The sequence below is a fragment of the Meleagris gallopavo genome, chromosome 6 (assembly GCF_905368555.1).
Source record: "Meleagris gallopavo chromosome 6, MGAL_WU_HG_1.1, whole genome shotgun sequence".
Lineage (NCBI taxonomy): Eukaryota > Metazoa > Chordata > Aves > Galliformes > Phasianidae > Meleagris > Meleagris gallopavo.
The window spans coordinates 37,372,267-37,398,765 of record NC_139409.1 but is presented as its reverse complement, the minus strand read 5'-3'; the positions used below and the strand labels follow the sequence as shown (position 1 = coordinate 37,398,765).

General features: G+C 38.6%; 2 protein-coding genes across 3 annotated transcripts in view; one reads left to right on the top strand and one right to left on the bottom strand.

Moving 5' to 3' along the window:
• Positions 1-828: 828 nt before the first annotated feature.
• OXSM (3-oxoacyl-ACP synthase, mitochondrial) lies at positions 829-12,933 on the bottom strand. 2 transcript variants are annotated; one of them, XM_010712875.4, is made up of 3 exons: positions 12,793-12,933; positions 9,247-10,263; positions 829-6,483 (listed from the first exon to the last, which is right to left on the bottom strand). In XM_010712875.4, exons 2-3 carry the CDS (start codon positions 10,227-10,229, stop codon positions 6,081-6,083), a joined length of 1,386 nt encoding a protein of 461 aa, XP_010711177.1. In that variant the 5' UTR covers positions 10,230-10,263; positions 12,793-12,933; the 3' UTR covers positions 829-6,080. The 2 variants fall into 2 exon arrangements, with proteins under 2 accessions (XP_010711177.1, XP_085082493.1); XM_085226367.1 differs by lacking the exon at positions 12,793-12,933 and adding an exon at positions 11,266-12,756.
• Positions 12,934-13,007: 74 nt separating this feature from the next.
• NGLY1 (N-glycanase 1) overlaps positions 13,008-26,499 on the top strand; it is a 19,901-nt gene continuing 6,409 nt past the window's right edge. The window contains exons 1-8 of the mRNA XM_085226366.1: positions 13,008-13,224; positions 13,455-13,569; positions 15,680-15,922; positions 18,602-18,761; positions 22,428-22,650; positions 23,415-23,536; positions 23,930-24,075; positions 24,305-24,415. Of these exons, the coding sequence (XP_085082492.1) occupies positions 13,097-13,224; positions 13,455-13,569; positions 15,680-15,922; positions 18,602-18,761; positions 22,428-22,650; positions 23,415-23,536; positions 23,930-24,075; positions 24,305-24,415 (1,248 nt within the window). The 5' untranslated portion in view covers positions 13,008-13,096. The remainder of the gene's footprint in view (positions 13,225-13,454; positions 13,570-15,679; positions 15,923-18,601; positions 18,762-22,427; positions 22,651-23,414; positions 23,537-23,929; positions 24,076-24,304; positions 24,416-26,499) is intronic.

Genomic DNA, 26,499 nt, shown 5'->3' with positions numbered 1-26,499 from the left:
AGAAAATTGAAATGGGATCCTGTATTCTCAAAAAAAAAAAAGCAAATAGATGTTTGTTCTTAAAATGTGATATGTACAGAATTATTTATAATCTGATATGAACCAATCTATGCTAATCTAACTGAAGAGCTTATGATCCTGATAGAAATATCTAGGAGAGAACATTTTCATTATAGTATTAACTATAGTTAATACTGATAATTAACTTTATTAACTGTGTTTAATAAAATAAATCCATTTTCAATTCCTTACACTGTGAAAACTAACTAGTGAGTTTGGGCCAAGACTGTTATCGAATCACAAGTAGTTATTCCAGACAACTAGTTACTCTCCCAACGTAAGAGGTAGGGAGAATTGATTCTATGATGAACAGAAATACTGCAAGACCAGCCCAAACTTATTGAGGTTCTGAATGATCAAATGTCTTTCTGTTTCAAATGAAACCTAACTTTTGTGTTTAAAAAAAAAAAAAAGGAAGATAAGAATACTTACAAGTATATATGCAAGGGTATGAAGCTTGTGAGGTTGACTGAAATCACAAAGAAAGCCTCTGACTGAAAAGTACTCATTTAGGTCTTTCAAGTACAGTGAGAGCACGTTAGTCCTTATTCACTTCTATTGAAGAAGTTAGAATATGGCCACGTTTATACAAGCCATTAAACAAAGACACTTCAGGACGATCAGTGTAATTAGCGTGTTCTATCATTTACTAAATAAGAACATTAACATGCTCTTAATATTACTTATTATTTCTCCCCTACTCCAACTGTATTTGAAAATGGGCTTGACTTCTTTTAGATACCTGTGCTTTTATGAAGTAAGGTAATATACATTCCAGAGTTCGGTATCTTTATTGCTTTAAAATGATACATGCCCTTATAACTTAAACTGAGTTTAACAAACTTAACAAACTTAAATAGAGTCAAAAGGTTTTTTTCCTTCCACAAGTAGTAAAATCTAGTGGCAATGTACTATTTATACAAACTAGGCAAAGAGACAAGAGAAGATTTTAGCAAAAAAAAATAGAGAAATAAAAACTTAGTAATTCATTCTTTTTCACTCTGTAGTATGGCAACACATTTCCCAGTTGAAAATAAGATAAGCACATATTGCTGACAGATCAAAACGCCCAGTATGGAAGACTTTGCTTAGAATCTGTCCAAGGTAGAAATGTTCCATACAATGCTCAGAAAAAAAAAAATACAGTGAAATGTCTCTTCTGCTAACTCTATTCAGATTTGGCTCTACCTTGTTTCAAATAAAGATATGAACATAGATTCAAATATAAGCATATTCATTTTTTCTGACATCAACAATCAATACAAAGCCTTACTAAGTGTCTTTATTAAACAATAGATGCAAAATAAATCTCTTTGCAAATTTATACCACACATTCTTCACATCACCTGAGAAATCATTTACCTCTGAAATACTACCTGTTGTTTAAAAAAAAAAATCATTTCTAATGGATTTTTTCCACTTCAAATCACATATGAAAACCAGTAAAGCTTCTTCCATCTTTTATCACCATCTTTTTTTCCTGTCAGAAAATGTATTTCATGAAAGCAAACTTGAAGATAAAAGGAAAAGGAAATACAATTTACTTCACAAAAAACTAGGAACAAGCTTTTGGGGCATTTGTACCAGTTGATTTCTTATTCCATAACTGGTCCCAAAGCTAAAAGGCAGGTTTCACTTCTGGCCACCTCAAATGCTCTGAAAGAACAAAGAGACTCAACATAAATCCCAAGTGCTCTGCAACCTTCAACATAATTCCATCCCATCTGTGGCTGTTAGGATGGGATGAGTCATAGAACAAGGATGATCAACAATCATCCTGTGAGTTTGTGAGTTGATTCATGACTTAACATTCAAATTACATTTAAAGCTTTCAGGCTAGAGAAAGGCAAACAATCATTAGCAAATAGGCAGGAAAACACACTGATTTGTACAAGGTGAGGCAGACTCCACCTCAGTGGAAGATCCGGAGGAACATTTTAAATAAACTGAACATAGGCCCTGGTGGTACATGCCTACAAGCTCTGAGGGAGCTGGCTGGTGTCATGACAAGGCCACTGCTGGCTTTTCCAGGCTTTGCTGGCCTGACTATTATCAACAGCAAGCTTACAAGGCTGAATTCTGGGCCATTATACCTGTTATTATTAAGTGTACATTTTAAGGGAAAGCTTTCTGTTTTATCATGTTATTCAATTTGCCTGTTTCATAGTTCAGCTACAGAGAAAGATCTATTTTCCTTTTATGGGAGTAACTATCATAATAAAGCAGTAATTAGCAGTAAGTAGTCCCTGATCAGCTCAGCAGGATACATGGGAAAAAAAAAAGAGACTACTCCAAAGAAATACATAAAAATGAAACTTGTACAAACAAAATTCAAACTGGCAGGGTTCAACTTTGGAGCTATTCTTTTTTATTTATTTATTTAATAAATTCTTAGAAGGCACACTACTACTGCATCCAGGCTTCTTAAAATTATCCCTAGTCATTCTGTCAAAGATAGCTATCACCACAGAGCTTTTATATTTTAAAAGTCACCTACAGCAAATGATTAAACTGCAATGAGAGTAAGTGTGGTGAAAGATGATCTTTCTAGTTGTTCCAATTTCTATTTGATTTTTCTAAGCAGCACTATCATCTGTCTTTCCATGGTTGGTACACAAGAGATCACATCCAGCGCTCCTGTGGCCATGATCTCTGCTAGCTGAAGGAAAGCAAAGCATTTCTCTGTCACAATATTAATTACAGATCAATAGCTATGTAGCAAGAGTGGATGTTTAGCTAGACTGTACTTCAGGTCCACATTAATGCAGCAGTGTTTAGTCTTCCTGAATTCCATCCCTGCTTACAGAAGCCTGAAAAAAAAAAAAAAAAAAAAAAAAAAAAAAAAAAAAAAAAACCATCTCCAGAAGAAACTCACTGCACGATTTCCTCCAAATTCACAATCCTGCTGCTAGCTTGCTTTTAGAGACAGACTTCCTTAAATTAATTTCTTTTTGCATGTGATTTGCGGAGAGTAATGCTGAATTTTATATTGTGCCTTTTAATACTGCATGCAATCCAGATTCTCATTCATTGTACTGCTGCTATTAATTACCATAAGCTGGGAGGTTTGTAGACATTTTTCCTCACAGCAAATTCCCCAGCTCTCCTGGCAGCATGCTTTTTCATTTTCCTTTGGTAGCGTATTTTTTTCAGGCTTATTTCACATCAATCTGGTTTGAACTGCTTTGCCCTGTACCAGCTCAGCTTCTGAAAATCTTAATTGTTTTCAGTATTTTTCTCACTATTCTCCTTCTACCCATTGAAGACAGCAAGTGCTAAAATTATGCTGTTTCACATCATTAAGATCATTAGTATAAATAATGGTTTTAGAGTATAGCTAAACCTCATAATAGCCCATTAGCAATCTCTGTCCAGAATGAAATTTACGTGTGATATAACTACTTTATGTGCCATTTACTTTAAATCCAGCAAGCCAATCTGCCTCCACATGTAAGGGTTGAACGCTAGCATAACACTCAGGAAAATTCTTTTAATAAAGTAAAACAGCTATAAGGATGTCAAACTTCACATATATTTGCACCATCAAGACCACTACTTGGCTGAAATGCTGACTGGTGCTACAAGGAAAAATCAAATCCATTTTTACTTTTTCTTTGCATGAGAAAACCTAAGTCACTATCAGTACATTTGATTATTATTTTAGCTAGCTCTATTTTCCTATTTTGATAAAACAACTATAGCGCTCAAGAATCTTTTCCATAAAATTATTTTTAAACACTTAATAAAATATTTGAGTATCTACCACACTATCTTCATGTAAAATTTTATAATAAATGACAATGTTTTTAGTTATTTCTATCCTCATAGAGCATGGAAGATACACAGGCCACACAGTACATATATTTGTTGTTCTTTCCATTGCATTACAAGACAGCAGAGCAGCAAGACACCAGGCTACAGCAAGCGAGGATCTGCTCAAATGCAACAGCAGCAGGCACAAAAATAAAAGAAAGAAGCTATTTACCTTCTGAAGGCCTAGAAGATCCTCAGATAGTCAGGGAACTCAAGATGAAACACCCTTGCCCCCACTGCCAACCCTTAAATGAGGTCTGGGAAGGGTGGAGCTAGGATCCACCCCTTCCAGTCACTCAGGTGCACTGCTTGTACCTGAATTTCCCTGGGTTGGCCCTGCCGTCCTACCAGGTGCTCAATCTCTGTTTCAAGTCGTGACCTAGCATTTCCACTCACTGTTATTGTTCCTCAGTGTCAAATTAGAAATGCAATAGGCAATGGGAGCTATGCCATAAATCTTTTACCATCATACAGTAAGTCATCAAGTCACAGCTGTATGGTCCTAAATTGTTAGCCAGCAGTCCTTTTGCATAAATGTTTCTGAGTAATCTCTGTGCCAAATTTTAGGGGGAAAAAATTCTAATTAAGTAAAAAGGTTGATCGATGGATTGCTACAGTTGTGTTAACTGCAGTATACTTATAAAACTTTCAGTAAAATGCAACTTCTTTATTTGAGATCGCTTAACTATCACATGTTGTGCCTCATAATTTCAGTAGTAGGTTTTCTTACTTGTTTTCTAAATGAACACTTTGTCAGGTTGACACACAGTAGGTTCTGCCTTACTTGTTCATATATTTCATTCATTACAGAGGCTAACAAACTTAGAAATTGATTGTTGATAACTTGAATTCTGCATAATTATAGAAAAGAGTATAAAAATACGTTTCTTTAGTGTCTAATTTTTTTTTAATACCAAAATATAAGCTGGCTAAGAAACACCAGTGATAATTTTCTGATCCAACTTAATTAGCAAACTCCACTACTTAACCTGCATTTCAATGACTTTAACACCCTTGTATCATTTTTTTTCCCTCCATCACAACTCAGAGACTGGTATAAGCACTAAGGTGATATCCTCAGCCAGCGGGAAACTGAGTAGGAAGCTGGAAGACTGAAACATCTCATCTTCAAGGACAACTGGCATGACTGCACTTCTGCATTCACAATTAATTTATTCAAAATCAAACCATCAGATTAAACAATAATAAAAAAAAGTCCACTTGGAATTGCAACAGAAAATTAAAATAAAGCTAGAAGACAAGAATAAGCTCTTAGGCTTTAGATGAGATGCTGGCATACTAGAGCTGAATTATAGTGGAAATACAGTGAGTGCTGTGTAAAGTTTTTTTGTCAGCCAAAACAGAAGAAAATCCCATCAACCTACACCAATACTCAGATTATCTTTTGCCTGGAAAGGATTTGGAGATCGTACCAACACCAGAACTCATGCCAAAACCAAAAGCAGAATACTGCTGATTAGCAGAAATCCATGTTCTTGAGAGGCAGTACCTTCCACTCCAATTCCTAACACAGTCTTCCAGTGCACAGTGAGCAGTATTATAGACACAATGCCAAAAAAGAGCACTACCTAACCCACTGTATCAATTTATAGTTTATCTGAGATTGGACAACCTAAGACAAGTCGAGATATAAGAGCCTACCAAAAGCATGAATGTCATTTTTTCCTTTCACTACATAGTACTCATGTCCATATGCACTGCCAGATGGCATTCCATCCTGAATGCTGGAAAGAACATCATAGGAAACAAATTTAGATTAAACAGAAGGAGAAAAACATGAAGAAAAAAACTGCCTTTTAGTCAATAAGCAAGTCAGAGTTCACAAGAGTATAATCATTTGGCCTCAAAAATGATGGAGACCAGTGAAGTAATCATAAATGTATTATTACACTGAAATACAGAATTTATCATTTTTATCCTCTTCTCACAAAACATGCTACTCAGATTACTTGCTACAAGTCTCCTTTTTGAGCAAAAATAAAAACTTATTTACCACATGAAGAGTAGGTCTTTATTTTTATTAAAATGAGTAAAAGAAATTCTCTCTTTTTAAAAGAATTACTGATGTAAATGTTGGAGTGAATAAAGTTATGTATCAAATCTCAATGCTGAGAAAAGATTATAATATACAACAAAGATGACAGTACAGAAAATCATTGAGTGCCACTTTTCACAACATACAGAAGTCAAACACTTGCAAGGCACAAAGTTGCATTAGTACCACCAAAGCCAAATGAATTTGTAAGTGCAATACGCCGCTTTCCAGTTTTCCATTCCTGAGCTGTTAATGGAACATAATTGAGATCAAACTCCGGCTCTGTTTTTTCTAAGTTTAAAGTAGGTGGCAAAATTGCATGGTAACAGGACAGCGCAGTAAAAGCTGCTTCAATAGCTCCTGCAGCTCCCAAAAGATGTCCTGTTGCTCCTTTTGTCGAGGAAACTGCAAGATTACGCGAGTGATTTTTAAAAAGTTTCTTGATTGCTTGATTCTCAGCAGCATCTCCTAAAGGAGTAGAAGTTGCATGTGCATTGACATATGTTACATCTTCAGGCTTGATTCCAGAATCTTTTATTGCTGCAGACATACACCTAAGAGAAAACAAACAAACAAACAAACAAAAAACACCAGAATGCTGAATTTTCCATTATATTTTTGTCATGTGTTCAAACCAAAAGCAAAGGCACAGAATATCTGAAACTGTTTAGCAAATGTAGAAATCGGCATGACATACTTTACTAGTTTTGAGAAGAGATGGTGTTCATCTAACTAAACTAACACCTACATTTAGCCATTTGAGAAAGACAGCAGTGGTGAGGTCCACTATAGAATCAGATTTCTTATTAAAAACTTACTTGCTTTAATTCCACAGTTGAGTAAAATACAAGGTGAAAGAAAGAAGATAAAACAATCTCTGCAGATGGCATTAGTATGTCAAAGTTCCTCTTCAAAGCAAAATTTTAAAACATTTGAGAGGAATGACTACCTGAAATTATTACAAAAATAAAGATTCCTTTCAGTGAAGTTTCTCTAGTATTGCTGATATTAATGAAATATTCAGTACAGTGCTCCAGGAAATCCCCTTGGCTTTGTAAAGGAAAAGAAGATTCCCCAGTTTCTACCATTTATTTAGATTTACAGTACTAGGAAATCAGAATAAAGAATGCTCTATCCAAAGAAAATATTTGGAGATGCAAGAAATATTCTAAAGTTGTACTCCCTGTGAGTTACTTTTGCATGCTTTCTAGAGGTGAGAAGATATCATCCACTTTCTTTCCCTAGAGTAGCAAGATGATAGTCTAAATTCCTGTATATTAAAATGAAATTTACTGAATGTCACACTCATCCACTCTGATACCACATGTTCCATTGTGACTCCTGATTACCTCCGTACTACAATTGGCTGTTTAAACCATGCTATTTTATTATTTTTAAATATCATATAAAATTATATGATTATAAAATATAAAAAATATTAAAATTATAAAATATGTTATTTCCTTTTTTATAGGAAGATACAACTTCATAGTGTTGCTTTTTTCCAGAATTTCTCACAGACAGGTGACCATTCACACAATCCTCACTGAGTCCTGAAATTTATGAAAACTAAGAAAGTAAAAGGGAAGTTCAAGAAAAAAGGCAGCACAAGCTGCTGGAGAAACTGAAATGTCTCTATTACAGCCTTCTACCCCCAGAACTATCCAGCTTAGTTTAGGTTGTAGTTCAGTGATTCTCATTGACACTAGATAGTAAGCCAGAATTCAGACAAAAACGATCACTGATCGACATTGAAGGAAACTGATACATTACTGTAAAGCTGCAAGGAACATAATTACTTAAGGAGATAACAGATTATTGTGTAGAACACACTTCACAGACACACTTCTGAGGCTGGCCTTGCTTCTCCTGCCCTCTTAGGTTCATTCCAACATGTTTCAATCTCCAACTGAAGCAGTTATTAGAAGAGGACAAAATATATATTCCCCTGCAATTTTCTGACATGGCAAATAGAATTCCTACAGAGAAGTAAGAGAAGCATATACATTTCAGATTTGATTCACACACGACTGCAAAAACCAAATATTAGTATGAAGATTGTATTAAAATGTATTATCTCATCTCAAGGGTAGAAATGCACAATATTTTGGAGATAGTGAGATTAACTTTCAGCTACTTCCTACTGTGAATTCAATTTATATGCTATTGCAATCATAAAATATGCAAAAACTCTATTACAAAATATTGCTGTATCATCTCAAGGGTAAACACAAGTCCGAAAATCTCAGGTAAGAAACTCATGATTACTCAATTCCCACCTAAGTATGTAGAATAATAAGCTATGAATCATAGCATAGAGGGAAATCTGATATATTACGCCTCCTGAAAAATTTGTTTATCTAATAAAGATACAAACTCAGCTTTACAATACCATGCAGAATCTTGATCTATTTGCACAGTGATAGATTGAATTTTGTTATCAAATATTCACATACACTCAGAGTAACACCAACTACTGGATATTCCTAAACCTGTAGTAACATTTGGCCTACATAAAGCTCACAAACAATACATGTATATCTAATTCAACTGATAATTAGTCCAATGATAAAGATTAGATAAATACTACCTACTTTTTAACTATTTCTTATGAGATTTACAATAATGAAACTTTACCACCTTACTAAATCGTGCATTTCTGCTATGTAGTTTCACCAGTACTTAACCAGAATTAAGTACTTAATCATGATTGTAGTAGAGCCAAACTGTCTAAATACTTTCCCTACAAAGAGTCACAGATTTTTCTAAACCCCAATAATCACAATTAATGCTAACAATGGTTATTCTAGTAAAATCTTCCAAGCATATTATAATAAACTAGATCCTCCTCTTATCATGTGTTATTTCTTAAGGAATGTTATTTCCCTTCAAGACCATAACAAATGACGTGGCCTACTTTTGCAGTGAGGTTTCTTTTCTCTTCAGCAAAGGGTGAAGGAGAACTTCAAATATTTCTGTAGTATCACAAGATCTTGTGATAAACAAAAGGTTTCCATTGGGACTCACTTGTGTGAATAGCTGAAGGCACAAAACGCAAAATGTTTTCATATGGAGAAGACTTTCATCAACAAAAAGGTCGATTCTAGCAAGAACTGGCCTTCATCCAATTTCTTTAAAAAAAACCCAAACATTGCGGAACGTTTTACTAAGAGCTGGTAAAATGCAGTTTCTCAGCTATTGGAATATTAATTCAAGACTGAATAGCATTTCCCTAGAAAACCAACAAAGCAACAGAAATATATGTAGCCTTTATAATTAATACGAGGCAGTTGTTGTAATCAACATACAGCTCTTACCTGAATGCACCATCTCCCTCCGGATTAGGTGCTGTTATGTGGCAAGCATCACCTGACAGTCCATAACCTAAAACTTCTGCATAGATCCTGGCACCTCTCTGGACAGCATGTCCGTACTCTTCCAAGACCAGCACTGCAGCACCCTCTCCCATTACAAACCCTTCTCTCTGTGAATCAAATGGCCGACATGCCATTTTAGGGTTTGCGTTAAAACCAGTGCTTAGGGCCCGAGCTCTTGCAAATCCAGCCAAGGACAAAGGACTAATGCAAGCCTCAGTCCCTCCAGCCAACATGACATCAGCATCACCCAAGGCGATAAATCGAAAGGAGTCTCCAATAGCATGCGCGCCGGTGGTACAAGCAGTTGACACGGCATGATTTGGCCCCTTCAGTTGGTATTTAATGCTGATCTGACCTGCTGCCATATTGACTAAAATTTTTGGGACAAAGAATGGGCTGACTTTGTTATAACCCTTTGTTTTAAATAAAGCAGCTGTATCAGAAATCTCTTCCAGTGGAACCATTCCCATTCCAATTGCCACACCAGCTCTTAAATGGTCCTGTTCAGACTGTGGAGACCAGCCAGAGTCCTTCATTGCCAGCTCTGCTGCCCCGATGGCCATGACAGTAGCAGAACTCATGGACTTGATCTCCGACTTTGAAACAAAGCTCTCTTCTTTGAAATGGCCCTCCGCATCTCCCCGTGGCACACAGGCAGCCACTCTACATGGAACGCCTGCGTATTCTTCCCCATCTAGTGATGCAATCCCACTGTCTCCTTGAAGAAGGCGCTTCCACACAAGCTGAGTCCCCACACCGAGAGGAGACACCAAGCCAATACCCGTAACAACTACTTTCCTTCGACACACAGGCAGTGACTTGCTGAAAGCTCTCCTGTGATTTTTTAAAAGCAGATTCAAATTCAGACTCCAGAGATGAAGATTTGTAATCTTCAACAGTTCCTGCGAGCACTGTGAGAACATGGTGGAAACCAATCAATCTGTGCACATTCCTGTGCTGCAGGGGGAGGAAGAAAGACACAAACACAACAATAAAACAGACAATGTGAGAAACGTTCTGTCCTGGTTTTATCAGTATTCCATATCATGACATCATGGGACAGGCTGTTTGGGTGCAGAGGCACTGTGCACTGCAGAGCTGGTTTCTCCAGCAGCCTCACACAAGTTTTGATTCTCCAAGAGGAAGACACACTGGGATGTACTGCATTTCCCAGGAGCCTCCACATGATTTTCTGATTCTAGGTGAGGAGGTAGACCTCTCTTGTTTCTTCCAGTACATATGCAGTAGAGGGCCCGTCTATAAAGACTCGCACAGGTTCGCCCTCCTATGGATCCATTTTTGGTTCATTTTGATTTATTACTCTTAATTATTCTGTATTAGCTCACATTTCTTTTAATAAATTAGTTTATCCTATATTTTTGCACTCTTCCTTTCCTTCTCTTCTCCCAAGGTGAGGAGAAGTATCCCGTGATTAACTCTTCAAACTACAAAACATGCCAAGTCTGATCTTGCCAAGTTAATAAGCTGCTCTTTACACAAAAACCTAGTGTCAACACTGCAGGAAGGGCTGTAATTTCTATGTCTGTCATCAGGAGTAGTATGTGTCACCTCTATGGGCTGCAAGGCACTCACCAGTTTTGCTGCAAACTTGCCTCAGAACTACCAGCTGTCTGGAGATACCAACAATAAGCATACACAACTTCATCCTTCTCAGAGACCTAAAATGTCCTAGCATTATCGTGCTAAGGATGCCACAGTATTAACCCTTATGTCAGCCAGAACAGGCTAGAAAACAAGGTAACAGCACCGTTAGGCTACAGGTTAGGAGCTGGATCTCTTCCTAACACTAACCCACTAAGTGGGTTGTGCCACTAACACAACCAGGCATCTCAGACAGTCTCCTTACCATCCTATTTCCACCCATGCTTCATAGAATCATAGCATCATAGAATGGCTTGAGTTGAAAAGGACAACAATGATCATCTAGTTTCAACCCACCTGCTATGTGCAGGGTTGCCAACTACCAAACCAGGCTGCTCAGAGACACATCCAGCCTGGCCCTGAAGGCCTCCTGGGATGGGGCATCCACAATTTCCTTGGGCAAACTGTTTCAATGCGTCACCACGCTGTGTGTGAAAAACTTCCTCCCAATATCTAACCTAAAACTCCCCTGTCTCGGTTTAAAACCATTCTCCCTTGTCATATCACTATCCACCCTCATAAACAGCCGTTCCCCCTCCTGTTTCTATGCTCCCTTCAAGTATTGGAAGGCCACAAGGGGGTCACCCTGAAGCCTTCTCTTCTCCAAGCTAAACAAGCCCAGTTCCCTCAACCTTTCCTCTCAGAAGAGGTGCTCCAGCCCTCTGATCAGCGTAAGGGTATTCAGAGTAGGGTAGGGGCAGTACCTCCAACGGATGCACCACAGCAGCACCTTGAAAGGCTTATAAATTGAAGGAAAAAAAAAAACAAAAGATTTTGGATTGCAATCATTTTTCAGTTGTGCAGACTGACATCTCTACATTGTGATGTTTACACTTACAATCTAATAGAAACATAACGATTATATAGACAAATGAGATACTAACACTGCTCTACCAGAAAGCAGCTTTTCAACAATGCCATAGCACTTACACCATATCCTGAGATCTGGCTATGAACTATCTGACTGCTGCCAGAAGCCATGAAACACACCGCCTGCAGCCCTCCCAGCTCCCCTGGCTGTAACACCATGGGAACTCTCCATGATGCCAAGTGAGGGCAGAGGGCTGCTGCCGAGCAGCACTTCAGGCAGGACACACTGGGTGCAAGAAGCGGGCTGAGCAGCGTGCCGCAGTGCTGTGCCCTTCTCAGTTCCAGTTACATGCATCCAACACACTGGAGCAGAAGGGATTTGACTCTTTGCAGAAGTAATTACTTGCCTCCAGCAAAGGACTCTTTAACCAGCAACAACCCAATGGTCAAAGGTGGAACTCACACAGCCACGTGGGCTCTGTGCCATCAAAGGGTATGCACTGGTAAAATACATAACATTTGGTAAAGTACTTAGAGCTGATCTGGGAACACATGTCGGCATAAGGGTAATGCACCTCTAGCAAATAACAGGGACCTGCTCTATTCTCGGCAGCAAAACGTGCATAGCAGCATTTCTGGCAAATAAGAAGCCAAAAACATGCTTACTAACGTGCACAGGAGCCTGCTTTAAATCATAATCCGAATTTGTCGGTTTAAATTATCTTTACCCAGTTAGCCTGGGTTTTTGGTAAAGAGTGGAGAGAGAACGGAAGGAATCATTAAACCAGCACACGTCTAACAGCCACGGCTCCTGATAAAAGGCAGCTCGTCTTCAAGCAATTAGAACGGCTGATCTGCGGAAAAGCAAAGGGAGATTCACTTCTCCCAGAGAACACAGCTGATTTTACACCCCTGGCCGTTCCTAATATTCGAGGTGGGATTCAAGGCGCCCTCGGACTGCAGCCACCCCGTGCCGGCTCCGCGCCCCTCCCGCCCGCCGAGCCCTCGCGGTACCTCTGCCGGCCGCGCTCCCCCCCGCTCAGCTATGGTTGGCTCCGCCTCCCTCCTCTGCCGCCGGCGCGGGGCCGCACCACTCGGGACGGGCAGGGGGGTGGGCCTGCGGCGACTTCCTAGTCGATCCCCGATATCACGATCGGCGGAGAGAGCGAATCGGTGATTCGGCGATGGGCTGCGCGGCCGCCACGGGTGCTCCCCACCCACGGGGCCGCGACTTCGGCGCCGTGACCGCGCAGGCGCACTGCGGCGCTCGCCTGGCGCAGCGCGGGGCTGGAGGCGCAGCCCGCTGGGAGTCGGCACGATGGCGGGATCTGCGGGTCTCTCCCCACCGTCGAGCTCCCCCGCCGTCAGAGAGCTGTGCAAGAACGCGCGGGACACCTTCCTGGAGGCCTCTCGGCTGCTCCTCACCTACGCGGACAACATCTTGCGGTGAGCGGCGTCCCGTCCGCTCCCCCCCCCGCCCCTTCATAGTCACCCTGCCGCGGCCGTGACCGATGTCCAAATTCTGGATGGGTGTCGTATGTCGCCTGTGTGGCATGGATGAAAGCAAACACTTGAAAAAGCGTCTTGCAAACGGCCGACGCCGCGTAGTGTAGGTACTCTGCTTCTCAGTGTTTTCTTTAATTTGCAAACTTAATTAAAACTTTCGATTTCTTCAGAAATCCTTATGAAGAAAAGTACAGATCAATTCGGAATGGAAATCCAGCGTTTTCCACGAGGCTGTTACCTGTCAGGGGAGCAGTTGAGTGTTTGTTTGAAATGGGATTTCAAGAGGTGAGTATAATCATTTCTGGAGCCTTCATCACTTTACAAACTAAGATTTAAATTTTTTTTTTTTCTTCTTTCTCAACACAGTAGATGTTATGCCAGGGTTTGTTTTGTTTGTTTATTATCCACCCTTCTTTGCAAATGTCAGTGGTTAGTCAACAGAGAACTTAGGTGAGGCTGCTCCAGAAATCCTGATGGAGTCAGAGCTAAGATAATCTTTAATAAAGTTGATTTTCTGCCTCAGTGGCAGAATATCCTACTAGCTGTTGTACTGGCAATCAGTATATCCATGCTGGCACAGTGAGAATGGTGGGGACTGAAGTGAAAGCCCCCAGGTTTATTAACAGCCTGCTATCAGATGAATAACAAACTGTATCCTCAGGCTTTAGTTTCCATATCGTAAAAAAAAAAAAAAAAAATCATCTTGTTTTCTGCTGCTTGTTCCTACCACCAGTATGGCTTATGTGATAATGTAGTAAGTTATATAAGATAGCTGATCTTGTTGAAAACTGTTTCATTATTTTGGGAGGATTGGTTTTTAGCCAGTTCACAATGCAGCTGCACAAGTACTAGTGTTGTTGTGACAGCTGTGAAAAGGACAGCAGATAATTGAAGTAGTGAGATGGTGGGACATATGTAGTTAAATAATTATGAAACTGCTTCTTAACATTGTCTCAAGTGAATATTGATTCTGTTGCAGTCATAAACATGTATTTCAAAGATTGCTTTGCATGCTGAAAAGGTCTCTGTCTTAATATAACTTCCAAGCTTATTGAGCTAGAATCAACCTTTGTATTTACAACAGTGCTGGGGTGAAAGAATCAACTTTTGCTTAATGGTGCAAAGATCTTGCTCTAGCTTTGCTTTATTTTGTCCGTTTCATGCTGCGATTGTGTGTGGGTACATATATTGTTATGTAGGTCCGGTTGTCATGAGATACTTCTTTCTTCTGTTCTGGTGAAATCCATTATTTATCCTAATTTTAGGAACTAAATAAATGCATGTGGAAAGAAATGGTGACTTCACAGGAAGAAATGGTCTGTAGGTTTATTTGCAGACTGATGCATAGGAGATTACTTTGAAACAATGTGTTTTAGCCAAGAGGTAGTCAAGCAGGGAGTGAAGCACTCAAGCAATAATAGCTTAGTCATTTTCGGGCCTATTGGAAAACGCTACTTCCTCTTCTGTCAGATCTTTAAGAGTATATTGGCTCAGTCTTCTGGTTTTAGTGCCAGCTGAGGCTGGAGTTCACAAACTTTTCTCCAACTATAGTAGCTACAATTGTTCCTTATTTTGTCTGCCTGGTGAGCTAACTTAATTTTAAAAAAAAAAAAAAAAAAAAAAAAGACGACTTCTGGATTGGTACAATCCATTTAGTTTTAGGTAACAGTGTGGGTAAAAACATTACTTGGTTTAATAAACAGAAGTTGTGTAGCCTTTGAAACTGAAACTTTTAAACTAGGAATTTTCAGGATATTCATGTTTTTAGTAACATATTAGTACACACATTAAGTGTACTGCTACTGATTCCATCCTAATTACTGTTGTTTTTTTTTATTGTGGTCAGCAGTAATCATGTTGCAGTCAGCAGTAATCATGTTGCAATCAAAGATAGGAACCCGCCACTCCAGCTGGGTACCGGTCTAAATAAGAAGAACATTTCCCATCTGAAAACTTAAATATGAGTATAGAAGATAATTACAGGGCTTCTTCTCCAAATGCTGGCTATCCTCTTATGATGTGTGGTACTTTACTGATGTGCTGTGAGAAATGAGTGTTTTGTTTTCTTTTTTGTTTCTGTTGCTGCTGCTTGCTCTGCCAAACTGCTTTTGTTGTCCATGCGTTAATTTGCAAAATAAGTTGCTTACAAAAGTTATTGTAACAAAGTGTTATTGTGACTGCTTTTCCTCTAGGCTGACCATAGGTAGTTGATTTTATAGTTTCTGCTTTGAAAAATATATAAGTTTCTACTGTAAGGAACCCAATCTGAAGGTGAAGTCTTGTGAAGTCTTAGTAGGCTAACTTCTAGTAAATGATATAGCTGTTAGTCACTGGCCTGTATCTATTGCTGGCTTAAACCTGTATTAACTGCTGTATTAATTTGCCCAAATTTCAGGGAGAAACTCACATGGTTTTCCCAAAGGAGGCATCGATTGAGCAACTACGTAAAATCAGAGATCTAATTGCTATAGAGAGGAGTAGCAGGCTGAATGAGTCGAATCAAGTCCACAGGTCAGGATCCTCTGAAACTGTAGCCAGCGCTCAGACAATTGCACATCAGCCTTCGAGACCTGTTGGCTCTGTTCCTGCCCCTGAACATCAGCAGCCAGAAACATCACTTCTGCAATCTCTCAAAATGGTAATTACTACCTGAATACTTTAGAGAAGCACTATTCTGGATATAAAGATGAAGGAATCAACTGTTGGAACAGATTGCTCAGGTTGTGTAATCTCCAAACGTGTGAATTTTTGTGACCTGACTGGATAAAGCCTTGAGCAAGTTGGTCTGACCTCATAGCTAGCCTTGCTTTGAGAAGGAGGTTAGACTAGTGGTTGGTTGGTTTTTTAGATCTTCAACATGAAGCATGCCATAAGTAGAACATTAGCAAGAGATTTTGTTGAAGGTGTCTATAGATGTGTTTTATTGATCAGATCATCATGAAAAGTATTGGAAAGTGCAATATGGGGGAGCAAGGAAGCGGAGGTTAAAACTGTGGTATTTGTCTGAGAGCCAACAAAAGAACTGACATGTACGTTGTCTCCATTTTAACCGGCACTATTTCCTTTGGAGTGTCTGATATGATGCTCTGTTTTGGTTCTAGGAGAAAAATGATGTACTATCAACATTGACGTTTATAGTTCCTGCTAAGCAGTGTTGTACAGAGCCAAGGCCATTCCAGTTTCTCAGCTCATAGTAACAATGGCCTGGGAAGGTACAGAATCAGGCTTAAACCAGCCAAAGGGATGTTCCATGCCATGTGACATAATGAAGAAGGAGAGTTTTGAAGGGGGTGAGGGTTCATCTCGCTCTCCTCCACAACTCGGGGGCTAGCTGGGCATCAGTTGGTGGTGAACAATTACTTATGCATCAGTTGTTATATATGCATAAATATATACATTTGTCATAATTATTATCCTTTTCTTTTTCTCTATCTTAGTGAATGGTTTTATCTCAACCCACAAGTTGTGCTTTGGTTTTTTTTCTTCCTTTCAATTCCCACCCCCATCCTACTGGGAAGGGAGGGCTGTGTGATTCTCAGCCACCTGCTGAGTTAAACTACAACATACATTTATCATTGCTGACATCTCAATTCACACATTGTGACCTGTATTTGTAGACTGTAGGGGTGAGGCGGTAATTTAGCAAGGCAAAGAAATTTTATTTTTAGTTAAGCTGAGATGAAGTTCTCTGGTGATAAAGAAGCAGAGTCCTCCTTTCAGCTGATGTTACCTTGGCCTGGCAGGAGAAGACTCTTAAGACTTCATATTACTTTGGAAAATGAAGCAGTTATACTGTTTGATAGAATGTTGAAGGGTGCTTTGGCTTAACTCTGAAGCTTTCTCCCTTAGAACCCTTGTCTTAAATAAGTTGGTGCAAGATGAATTCTTCCAAAACCTTTCTTCTTACGCATCCTTCAGCAGAATTGGTCTATTTTAAATGAAATTATTTGTATGTTGTTGGATGCTGAACTGTGATGTGCTATTTCTTACCTATCCAAAGATTTGAGTCAGGGAAATGATGCCACATGGGTTCAAGTAAGCAGATAGAATGATAGGATGTACTTTACTTTTGGTATTTCACTTCTGCTTATTGTGTTTTACTGAGTTATTCACTTCTGTAATGGTAGTTGGAAGTGGTTATGAAACTTCTGGAGGCTTGCTGTAGTCAGTGCATTTTTCTAGGTTTCTTATGATTCAGCGTGAGTAGTGGGACCAAAACTTAGTACAGTTTAGAGACAAGTATTACAATGGTTGTACTCCATTAGAAATCTGTATCTCTGCTGATTTATTTTTTTTTTCAAGGACTTATAATCAATCTGAACCTGTTGAATTTTGGTCTATATATTGTGTTAATTGGATGTCTGCAAGATACCTTCTGGCCTTGCCATTTTGTGTACACAGGAAGAGGGGTTTTGTTTTTTCAGTGAGCTGTTGTATTGTACGCAATGTTGTCTGATATCAGAGAGGTTTAGGATGGTCTTTTTAGTGAAAACATTTTTATTTCTTATGTCTTGCACCTGTGATTCATGGGAGTCTTGCTATATTGTATTGCATTTCAAGAAATAATGGAATTTTTGATGAAGCCGAGAAGCTAGTTAATAAAATTAATAAGACTAAAGACTGAAGCACGATCTATTGATAGAGAATGGGAAAGGCTGAGTAACTTGAGTCAGTTCAGCCTGGGGAAAAGAAAAAAGATGGGAGGAGGGGGCGTGGGGATCTGATTAATGTTTATAAATATCTACAGGGAGGTTGGATGCAAATGGATAAGGCCAGGCTCTTCTCAGTGATGTACAGTGATAGGACAAGAAGCAGTAGCCTAAACTTGAACATAGGAAGTTCCATACAAACCGTTGGAGTAACTTGTTTACAGTAAGGGTGACAGCTCTGGAGCAGGCTGCCCAGAGAGGTGGTGGAGTCTCCTTCTATGGAGATGCTCAAGACCCATCTGGACCCCTGCCTGTGTGATCTGTTGTAGGCAACCTGCTTTAGCAGGTAGTTGGAGTCAGTGATCTCTTGAGGTCCCTTCTAACACCTGTAACTCTGTGGTTCTGTGATTTTTATACTTTAAATATAAGACCTGCAAAGTGGGGAGTTGGGGGAAGGGTGGGTTTAAGAAAGTTCAAAAGCTTGTCGTCAGAGTTGTCTTTTAAAAATTCTTCTTAGTCCTGACTCTAAGGATAAAAATATTAAGGATAAAAATAATGCAGCTGTGAGTATATGACTGCGACTGATTTGAGCTAGATGGAGGAGCTTGGTTCTTCTGGTTAAAGATGGAGGTTTATAGGCCATTTTGTAACTGAAAATCCTTTTGCAGGCTGCAGATATGTTGACAACACTTCAAAGCAAATGTGAGCATCTTATATTAGCGTATGAGAATACTTCTCTTCAGCGGAAAGCACTAGCTTTGATTCCCCTTCAGCAATTGAAAGAGAAGGCTCAGAAAAAGCTAGCACAAGCTGCAAGACTGGACAAAGGTAATGTTGCAATGTGTATGGAAGCAGAAATATTCTTTCAAACATCTGCCATTCTTTAGGTGTGGGTATTAGGTCATATATATGCAGATTCCAAATGCTGTTTCTATGTTAGAGTTGCCCTCTAACTCATTACTAATTTTTCAAGTGTTCTATTCTTTTCATATTTTTTACTATTTAATTTACTACTGATTTTTATTTTTCTGATTGTTTTTATTCATCCATCCGTTACTACTTTCATGTGGAAATTTTGAAGTTTTAATTTCTGAATCGGCAGCAAGCTGACTGACAAATCGAATGAGCATCTAGAGTGAAATAACTACAAGAGGGAAGTGAGCTATTTTTATTTATAGTCATCACTTTGAAATGTCAGAGTTCTGCTTTTCTGTCAGTACTACAATTCCAAATTCAGAAGAATTCCAAAATACTGTTTCTCTGTTTAAAATCATATTACTGGTGAGATCTAATATGAGAAGAAACGCCATTCTTGCAAATGCTAAAATGAATATTGTTCAAATGCCATTATCTTTGACCAAAAGTGATGCATGAGCATAAATATTTGTAGCATCAGTAGCTAGCATTTATGAAGAAAATAAATTTCAATTTCTTTTGAAGGTGCAAGTGTTTGCCCATTGAAAATAAGCCATTTTAAGTAAAGTTTAGATTTGTTTCATTAATACAGTGAAATTTTATTTGTACAAGATTATATATGTTTTTAATGGGCTTTCAACACCATGTTTTGATTGAAAAAATCTTTTTCACTGTGAATCTTTGATAGAGGACTTTAGAGAAATTCTAGCTTGATGGGAATGCAAACCAAATGGGATCGCAAACCAAAGATAAGCTCTTCTCATCATTTTTCTGGATGACTTTATCTGATACAGCCACACTAATCTGTAATAACTTTGGCATAAGTGAACCTTTCTTGGTATTTTCTTTTTTTTTTTTGTTTGTAAGGTATTCTGGGAAGTAGTAAACTACATAGGTAATTAAAAAGCGTTTTCAGTCAGCACTGTAATAAAATACAGTGATGAAGAAACTTATTTAAATAATTTTTATTTATTACTTATTTAAAAAAAGACAAATGTTTATATGAGGCCCTGTTTCAATTCTGTTGTATATGCTATTTTGAAAGCAAGGAAGAAAGGAGGGTAGTATTTTCAGATGCTACTTCCCTAGACATCAAGCTGATCTATTCAAAATGATTTCCAGAACTTCATTTAGATAAAAACATAGGGGAAAGGAATGGAACTCCAATGTTCTGGAGTTATAACGACTTGAAGCCATTTTTAAGAGCTTTAGAGACTATCTCCTTTGGAAGTGTACTGCATATGAGATTTATGGCTAACTTTCACTGTCAGCTTCTTCAGTTTATGTGTATTGCTGGGTTAAGGCTGTTACCTGCAGGAATGACTACTTGGTGCTAGGTGGCATTTGCTTTTAGGACTTCTTTAAGCAGATATCTTAGGATTTTGTCCTTAAAGACTGTTAGTAAGGTTTGGGCTCCATCAAAAGAGGGGTGGCCAGCAGGGACAGGGAGGTGACTGTCTCCCTCTACTCTGCCCTTGTGAGGCCCCATCTAGAATACTGCGTCCAAGTGTGGAGCTCCCAGTACAAAAAAGACGGAGCTGTTGGAGGGGGTCCAGAGGAGGGCCATGAAGACGGGACTGGAGCACCTCCCCTATGAGGAAAGGCTGAGGGAGCTGGGCTTGTTCAGCCTGGAGAAAAGAAAGCTGCAGGGTGACCTCATTGCAGCATTTCAATACCTAAAGGGAGCCTACAAAGAGGAGAGGAGTCAACTCTTTGAAAGGGTTGATAACTGCAGGACAAGGGGAAATGGTTTTAAGTTGAGGGAGGAGAGATTTAGGTTGGATGTCAGGGGGAAGTTCTTTACAGAGAGAGTGGTGAGGTACTGGAACAGGCTGCCCAGAGAGGTTGTGGGTGCCCCATCCCTGGAGGTGTTCAAGGCCAGATTGGATGGGGCCCTGGGCAGCCTGGTCTAGTATTAAAAGGGGAGATTGATGGCCCTGCATATGGCAGGGGGGTTGGAGATTCATGATCAGGTCCCTTCCAACCCTGGCCATTCTGTGGCTCTGTGATTCTGTTATTGTCGTTTGAGCAGAGGTACAAACTTCTGACTATTTCGCTTTACCTCTTTCCATTAGAAGGATTGATTGTGCAGTTGAAAATAGCTGGCTGTCACAGACAGTTGTTTTCTGTTCAAGTACATCTTATTTGTCATTGTTTCAATGCAGTGTTTTCACGAAGGACCTATATACAAGCAGAAGAATATTGATACAGTATGTAGCAATGGTTATATTTTCATAGGCAGATTCTGGCTTACATGTTGCAGTCAATGAAAAGAGCATGTAGCCTGTGCTCAAAATCTTCTGCTCTTAGAAGGAAGTTTGAGCACATAAGCCTACATTTTGAAAACAGTAATGCAGTAAAATTGTCATTGTTACTTAATTAAAGTCAGTCTGAAGTCTCTGGTTTTTTGGTTTTGATTAACAGATGATCTTCTCTTGGCAATATGTGTTTAATACAGTTAGGAGTCCATAATGCTCTGTAGCAGGCAGTGTTCTTCAGAAGAAGATATGAATTGAATTTAGATAAAATATACATCTCATCTATTTCCTCCTTCACTATCCTGACAAAGAAGTGTGCACAAATTTGGTACAATTTCCTTTAAACAGTGTTTTTCTTAAATAGTTTTTGTCTTCATGAATGCAATCTGTCAGCACTGTGTCTATAAGCAAACTGTAGTACAGAAAGTAACCACATATTAGTAGCTATGATTGCAGTGTGGTCACCTAGATGGTGGAGTTAATAGGAAGACTTGCTTTAATGTTTATGATTCTGAGGAGGAAGAGGATGTACTTTGGACATTAGAACAGGATATACATTTAAAGACTATATAAGAGTTTAAAAAATGGATCTCTTCTTTTAGAAGGCTGGATTTTATAACTTCAGGTAGAGTGGGATTATTTCCAAATGGCAAAATCGCAACAGTATGTGAGAAGACACCTGTTGTGAGCGCAGGACAAAGAATTAGAAGAGTCTGATGTGGTAGAATCAGACTAGAAAAATAGAAATGTTCAGTGACATTTTGAGTAAGCTGACAAAACTGTTTCTTGATGAGGTTATAAACAAGCTTATCTTTACTTACCTAACATGCATGCATGTTCTGTAGTACTTGACTTTCTGCAGACAGCTTATATTACATCTGGCTGGCTATACTGCTGTTGGTATCTGATTATTGGAGATCAAAAGCAATTGTTATTCCTAGTTTAATAGCAAAGAACAGAAAGAGAATACTTAGGAGCAGAAGAAGAGTTAGTATAGTATCTCTTCCATAGCTCTTGAGGAACATGAGAGGCACGAGGAAGTTCACTTGGCTTCGCTGTATGCCTAACTTGTTCTTCTGAGAATTTCCTAATTCTCACTCTAGCTGTAGTGTCTGAGAGTGCAGATTTTTGTTCCTGAAATATAGTTTGCCATTATTCAATCTTCACGTAGATTTTCTCTCTGGAGTGTTTAAGCAACATATGAATCTTTTTTTTTATGAGACTTCTAAAATGTAATAAAGGTCCAAGAAATGGTGATCTAGGTAGGTACTATAAAATTCAGCTAAACTTTTGTTGATCTCACCTTGTGTAAATTCTACAGGTGAACATGTGAATGAAGAGGACTTCTTGTTGTTGGAGCTCTTGAACTGGTTTAAGAATGACTTCTTTCGTTGGGTAGATAATCTGCCTTGCAGCAGGTGTGGTGGCCAGACTGAAATTAAAAGAGACTACCTCTCACCAACTGATGATGATCTAAGGTGGAATGCTGATAGAGTGGAAAATCATTACTGCAGCCAGTGTCAGTTCTGTAATAGATTCCCAAGGTGAGCATACAAAGATCTGTTTTGCTTTTTTTTTTCATTTCTTTTGTGAAACAGCCTTGCACTTATGCATTTTATGAACAAGTGGTAAGTTGTTGGATCAAACGTTAGAGAAGTTTTTATAAGTAACATGATCAGATGGTTGATGAAACAGTGACATCTCTCTTAGAATTTTTTAAGAGAAATATATTGCTTTCATTTACATGGCTCTGTTCTGAATGTATGCCTGACTTTTTTTTTTTACTGTTATTTTGATAAAGTTCAGTTTCTATATAAAGTATGTTAATATTGGCATACTATTACTTTTTTTTTTAGTATTTCAAGAAATGCTGTTTCATTTCTTTTGTCATCTCCCAGATAAGATAAAGCAGATCTTCTGCTGACTTTGTAGCAGAAGAGCAAATATCTTATTTTTTAGATACTTTTGCAAGCAATCAAAAGGACCACCATGCAAGAGTCATATTTTAAGCTGAAGTCTTGAGTTAATTTAGAAAACTAAAAAATCAGATTAAATTCAGATATTTTATGATTCTGATAACAAAAGTATTGTTATGAACAGGTGATAGACTCAGCAGAGTCAAAGTGAAAACAGCATTCTGCTCATACTTGTTCTATGCAATGCAGCCATCGTTTCCACTATCTTCTGTGAACTGAATGGCACTAAAATCTGTTCAAATCATTGCAAGGGCAATCATGATGTAAATATTTTGAAAGATGAAATATGTTTTCCATTATTCTGCTTTTTTCTTTTGTTTTTTCTCCACTAGGTATAATAATCCAGAGAAACTTCTGGAAACCAGATGTGGACGCTGTGGCGAATGGGCTAACTGTTTTACACTGTGTTGCAGAGCTATGGGGTTTGAAGCTAGATATGTCAGGGATTGGACAGGTAAGAGAACATATTATTTCAGTACAAGTACATGCAAAATGAGACAAAATGTTATGGTTCTAACTTTGTGTTAGTCCATCAGGCAGCATGTAAAGTTAGTAATGTTAGTTTAGCTAACAAAGGAATATAAATTGTTTCCCCTCTTGTCTGAGTGAAATACAGTTGTGTAACTAAAGAGAGATGTCTGACTTCAGAGTGTTTTTGTTGAATCAAAGGGAACATGATCCTAAGGTAGAAAATGCTCTGCTAACTTGTCTGAATATAGATTAACAGAAATATATTCTCTTACCTGTTCATTTTATTTCATAAGTAAGGAAAAGTTTCATTATTCTGGGCCATTAGAGAGGATCTATTCCTGTAATTCATTGCCTACTTTTGGCCTATGCTATATAGATCATGTATGGACTGAAGTATATTCTGCATCTCAGAAAAGATGGCTTCACTGTGATCCCTGTGAAAATGTCTGTGATAAGCCTCTCCTTTACGAAATTGGTTGGGGAAAGAAGCTTTCCTACGTAATTGCATTCTCCAAAGATGAGGTAGGAATGGTGATTTAAAGAAACAAAAAATACCCATACCAAACCAGTCCTGTTCCCTCCCCCCACAAAAAAACCAACACATTGCCCTGGGGAAAGTGTGTGAAGTATTCCATCTTAATGTGATTTCCAGAATTATTAGATCTAAAAAAAGTACTTCAAATAGGTAACTTCTTTATATCAAGATGTATGGGAGTTTTGATGGCTCTGTTTTCTTTGTCTTGTGTTTGAGATTGTTGATGTCACATGGAGATACAGCTGTAAACATCAAGAAGTACTCACTAGAAGGACAGCACTTAGTGAAGCTAAACTGCGTGAAACAATTAACACAATCAATAAAAAGGTATGTAGCTTGAACAGACCACTGCAAGTGAAATGTGTATTTTCAGAACATGACATTCTTGAACGAAGAAACGTTTAGTAACCTGTTAGGAATGTTCTTGCTTTATGGAAAATAAAATGTCATCAACTGTTTCATTTGTGTCCCTCACTTCCTTCCTGGGCTAATTCTTTTGCATCAAAATGTTAGTTCCTATGATAAAGTAAAGCTGATGGCTCAATAAACACCCCTTTTTTAGAGGCCTGCTGGCTTGAGGTTATAGTCAAATTTTGTTAAAAGTGTGAAGAGTTAAGAGATGATTTCAAAGCCCAGCTTCAAAACGTTTATCAGTAATGAAAAATCAGTCTCCTGCAGAGTGAAGTACTGAGAACAGTGACCATGGATTAACAAAATTTAGGGAAGTAAAGGATCAGAAATTCAGATTGAAGAATGGATTCACTTCAAAGGGTTGCAGGAATTTGGTGGAGTGCTCTGATCATGAAACCCTCATAGCTACAAAACAGATCTGTGGGGGCCTTTCTTCGGATAATCTGGTTACATCGATCAGTCAACTGCCTCTTCTCCAGCAGTTGAGGAGAACCTTGGAAGCAGGGTGCCATTCCAAGTGTTAGAGGCTGTTACTGATGTAGAAGTTTTAAGGAGAAAAAATAAAATAAAAAATAATGCAGTATTGTTGGAATGAGGAAATTCTGTATGAATGTCTCATGGGCTTTTTCCTGGCCTCCTCCTTATCTTGTTGATGTCTATCTTAAGATCGCACTCTGTTTCACTTTCAGAAGTCTAGAACACTCCAGTAAAAGATGTGTGTTGGCATCTCCAGCAGATACTGCTATGTGTGTTGGTCTTTTGGTCTGATCATTCTATCCATGTTTTTATGGATGCAGTTCATAAGCTGATGTGAGCATTTTTTGAACGAGAAATAGCAGGTGTTCCTGTTGTGTTTCAGATGAAATTTTCATTAAAAATTGAGTACAAGGAAGAAATATAGATAGGCTTCCCAAAAAACCCTGGACTTTTTCCTATCTATTTCCACACATCGAAGATCTCAGACCTTTTTTGCTATACTGCATGCTTTCCCTACTGCTGTCTGGTATTGTTAGAGCTTTCTCATTGGTCTAATGGAACACCTTTGTCAATCATTTTTAATGATCTCTTATTTTGATGAATAAATTGCCCTCCCTTTCTCCAAGCTAAATGATACTCACACTGTGCCTCCCACTTGCTTTCTTTTCCTCAGTAGCTTTTCAGGATAAAAGAAACAAAAGCAGGAAGCTTGAGCCATGATAATGAATAATGGAGTTCTTGGAATCCATTTCAGTATACAAACGTACTGCCAACACTGTCATTTATAAGAAACTTGTTACAGATTTTCCCAGTTATATGCAGTGTTCATTTCTGCTGAGTCTGAGCATTATGCATATCTTAGTGCTGTTAGCAGCTATGTGCAAAAGCCTGCTGGGAGGTGACGGTGAGGAAGGAGTGGTGACAACAATTAGCATACTTGTACTCTTTGCTTTTTAGAGACTCCTGAAATTCTGTGTCATATGTGGCTTGCCTTTGGAAACACCCTGCTTATGTAAAGGCAGTGTTCTTTGTCAACAGTTTCCAGAAACTGTTAGGACAGCTGTAAAACAGCAGCAGCCAATTCTTACTGTGGTATCACCAGTATCAGTGGTGGCAACCCCTGACACTGGGCTTCCCTCAAAGTGGCTGAAGGAAAATAGTAGAGTGGAATTTATAACTTAGGGTAAGCAATATCAGACTGCCTCTTGAGCTGGAGTGAGCTCTGTAGTACTTCACATGGATAGCCAGATACCTAGGCTAGTGACAGGTTCAGGAAGACGTAGTATTTCACAAACGAGTGCTGGAGTCACTGCTCATCATTCATTAGTTATGTTAGAATTGCTGATTGGCAGCTGGAATCTCTGCAACTGGCACTGTTTTTCATAATTTCTCTATATCTGCTTTTCATTCCTTCAACCAATTCTACATTGTTTTCTGGAACAAGGGCCTATCAATTTTTTTCTGATCCCTAATAGCAAAAATTTCAAGGTTCAGGACTGCTTTTTGGGATGACTGGAATAGTT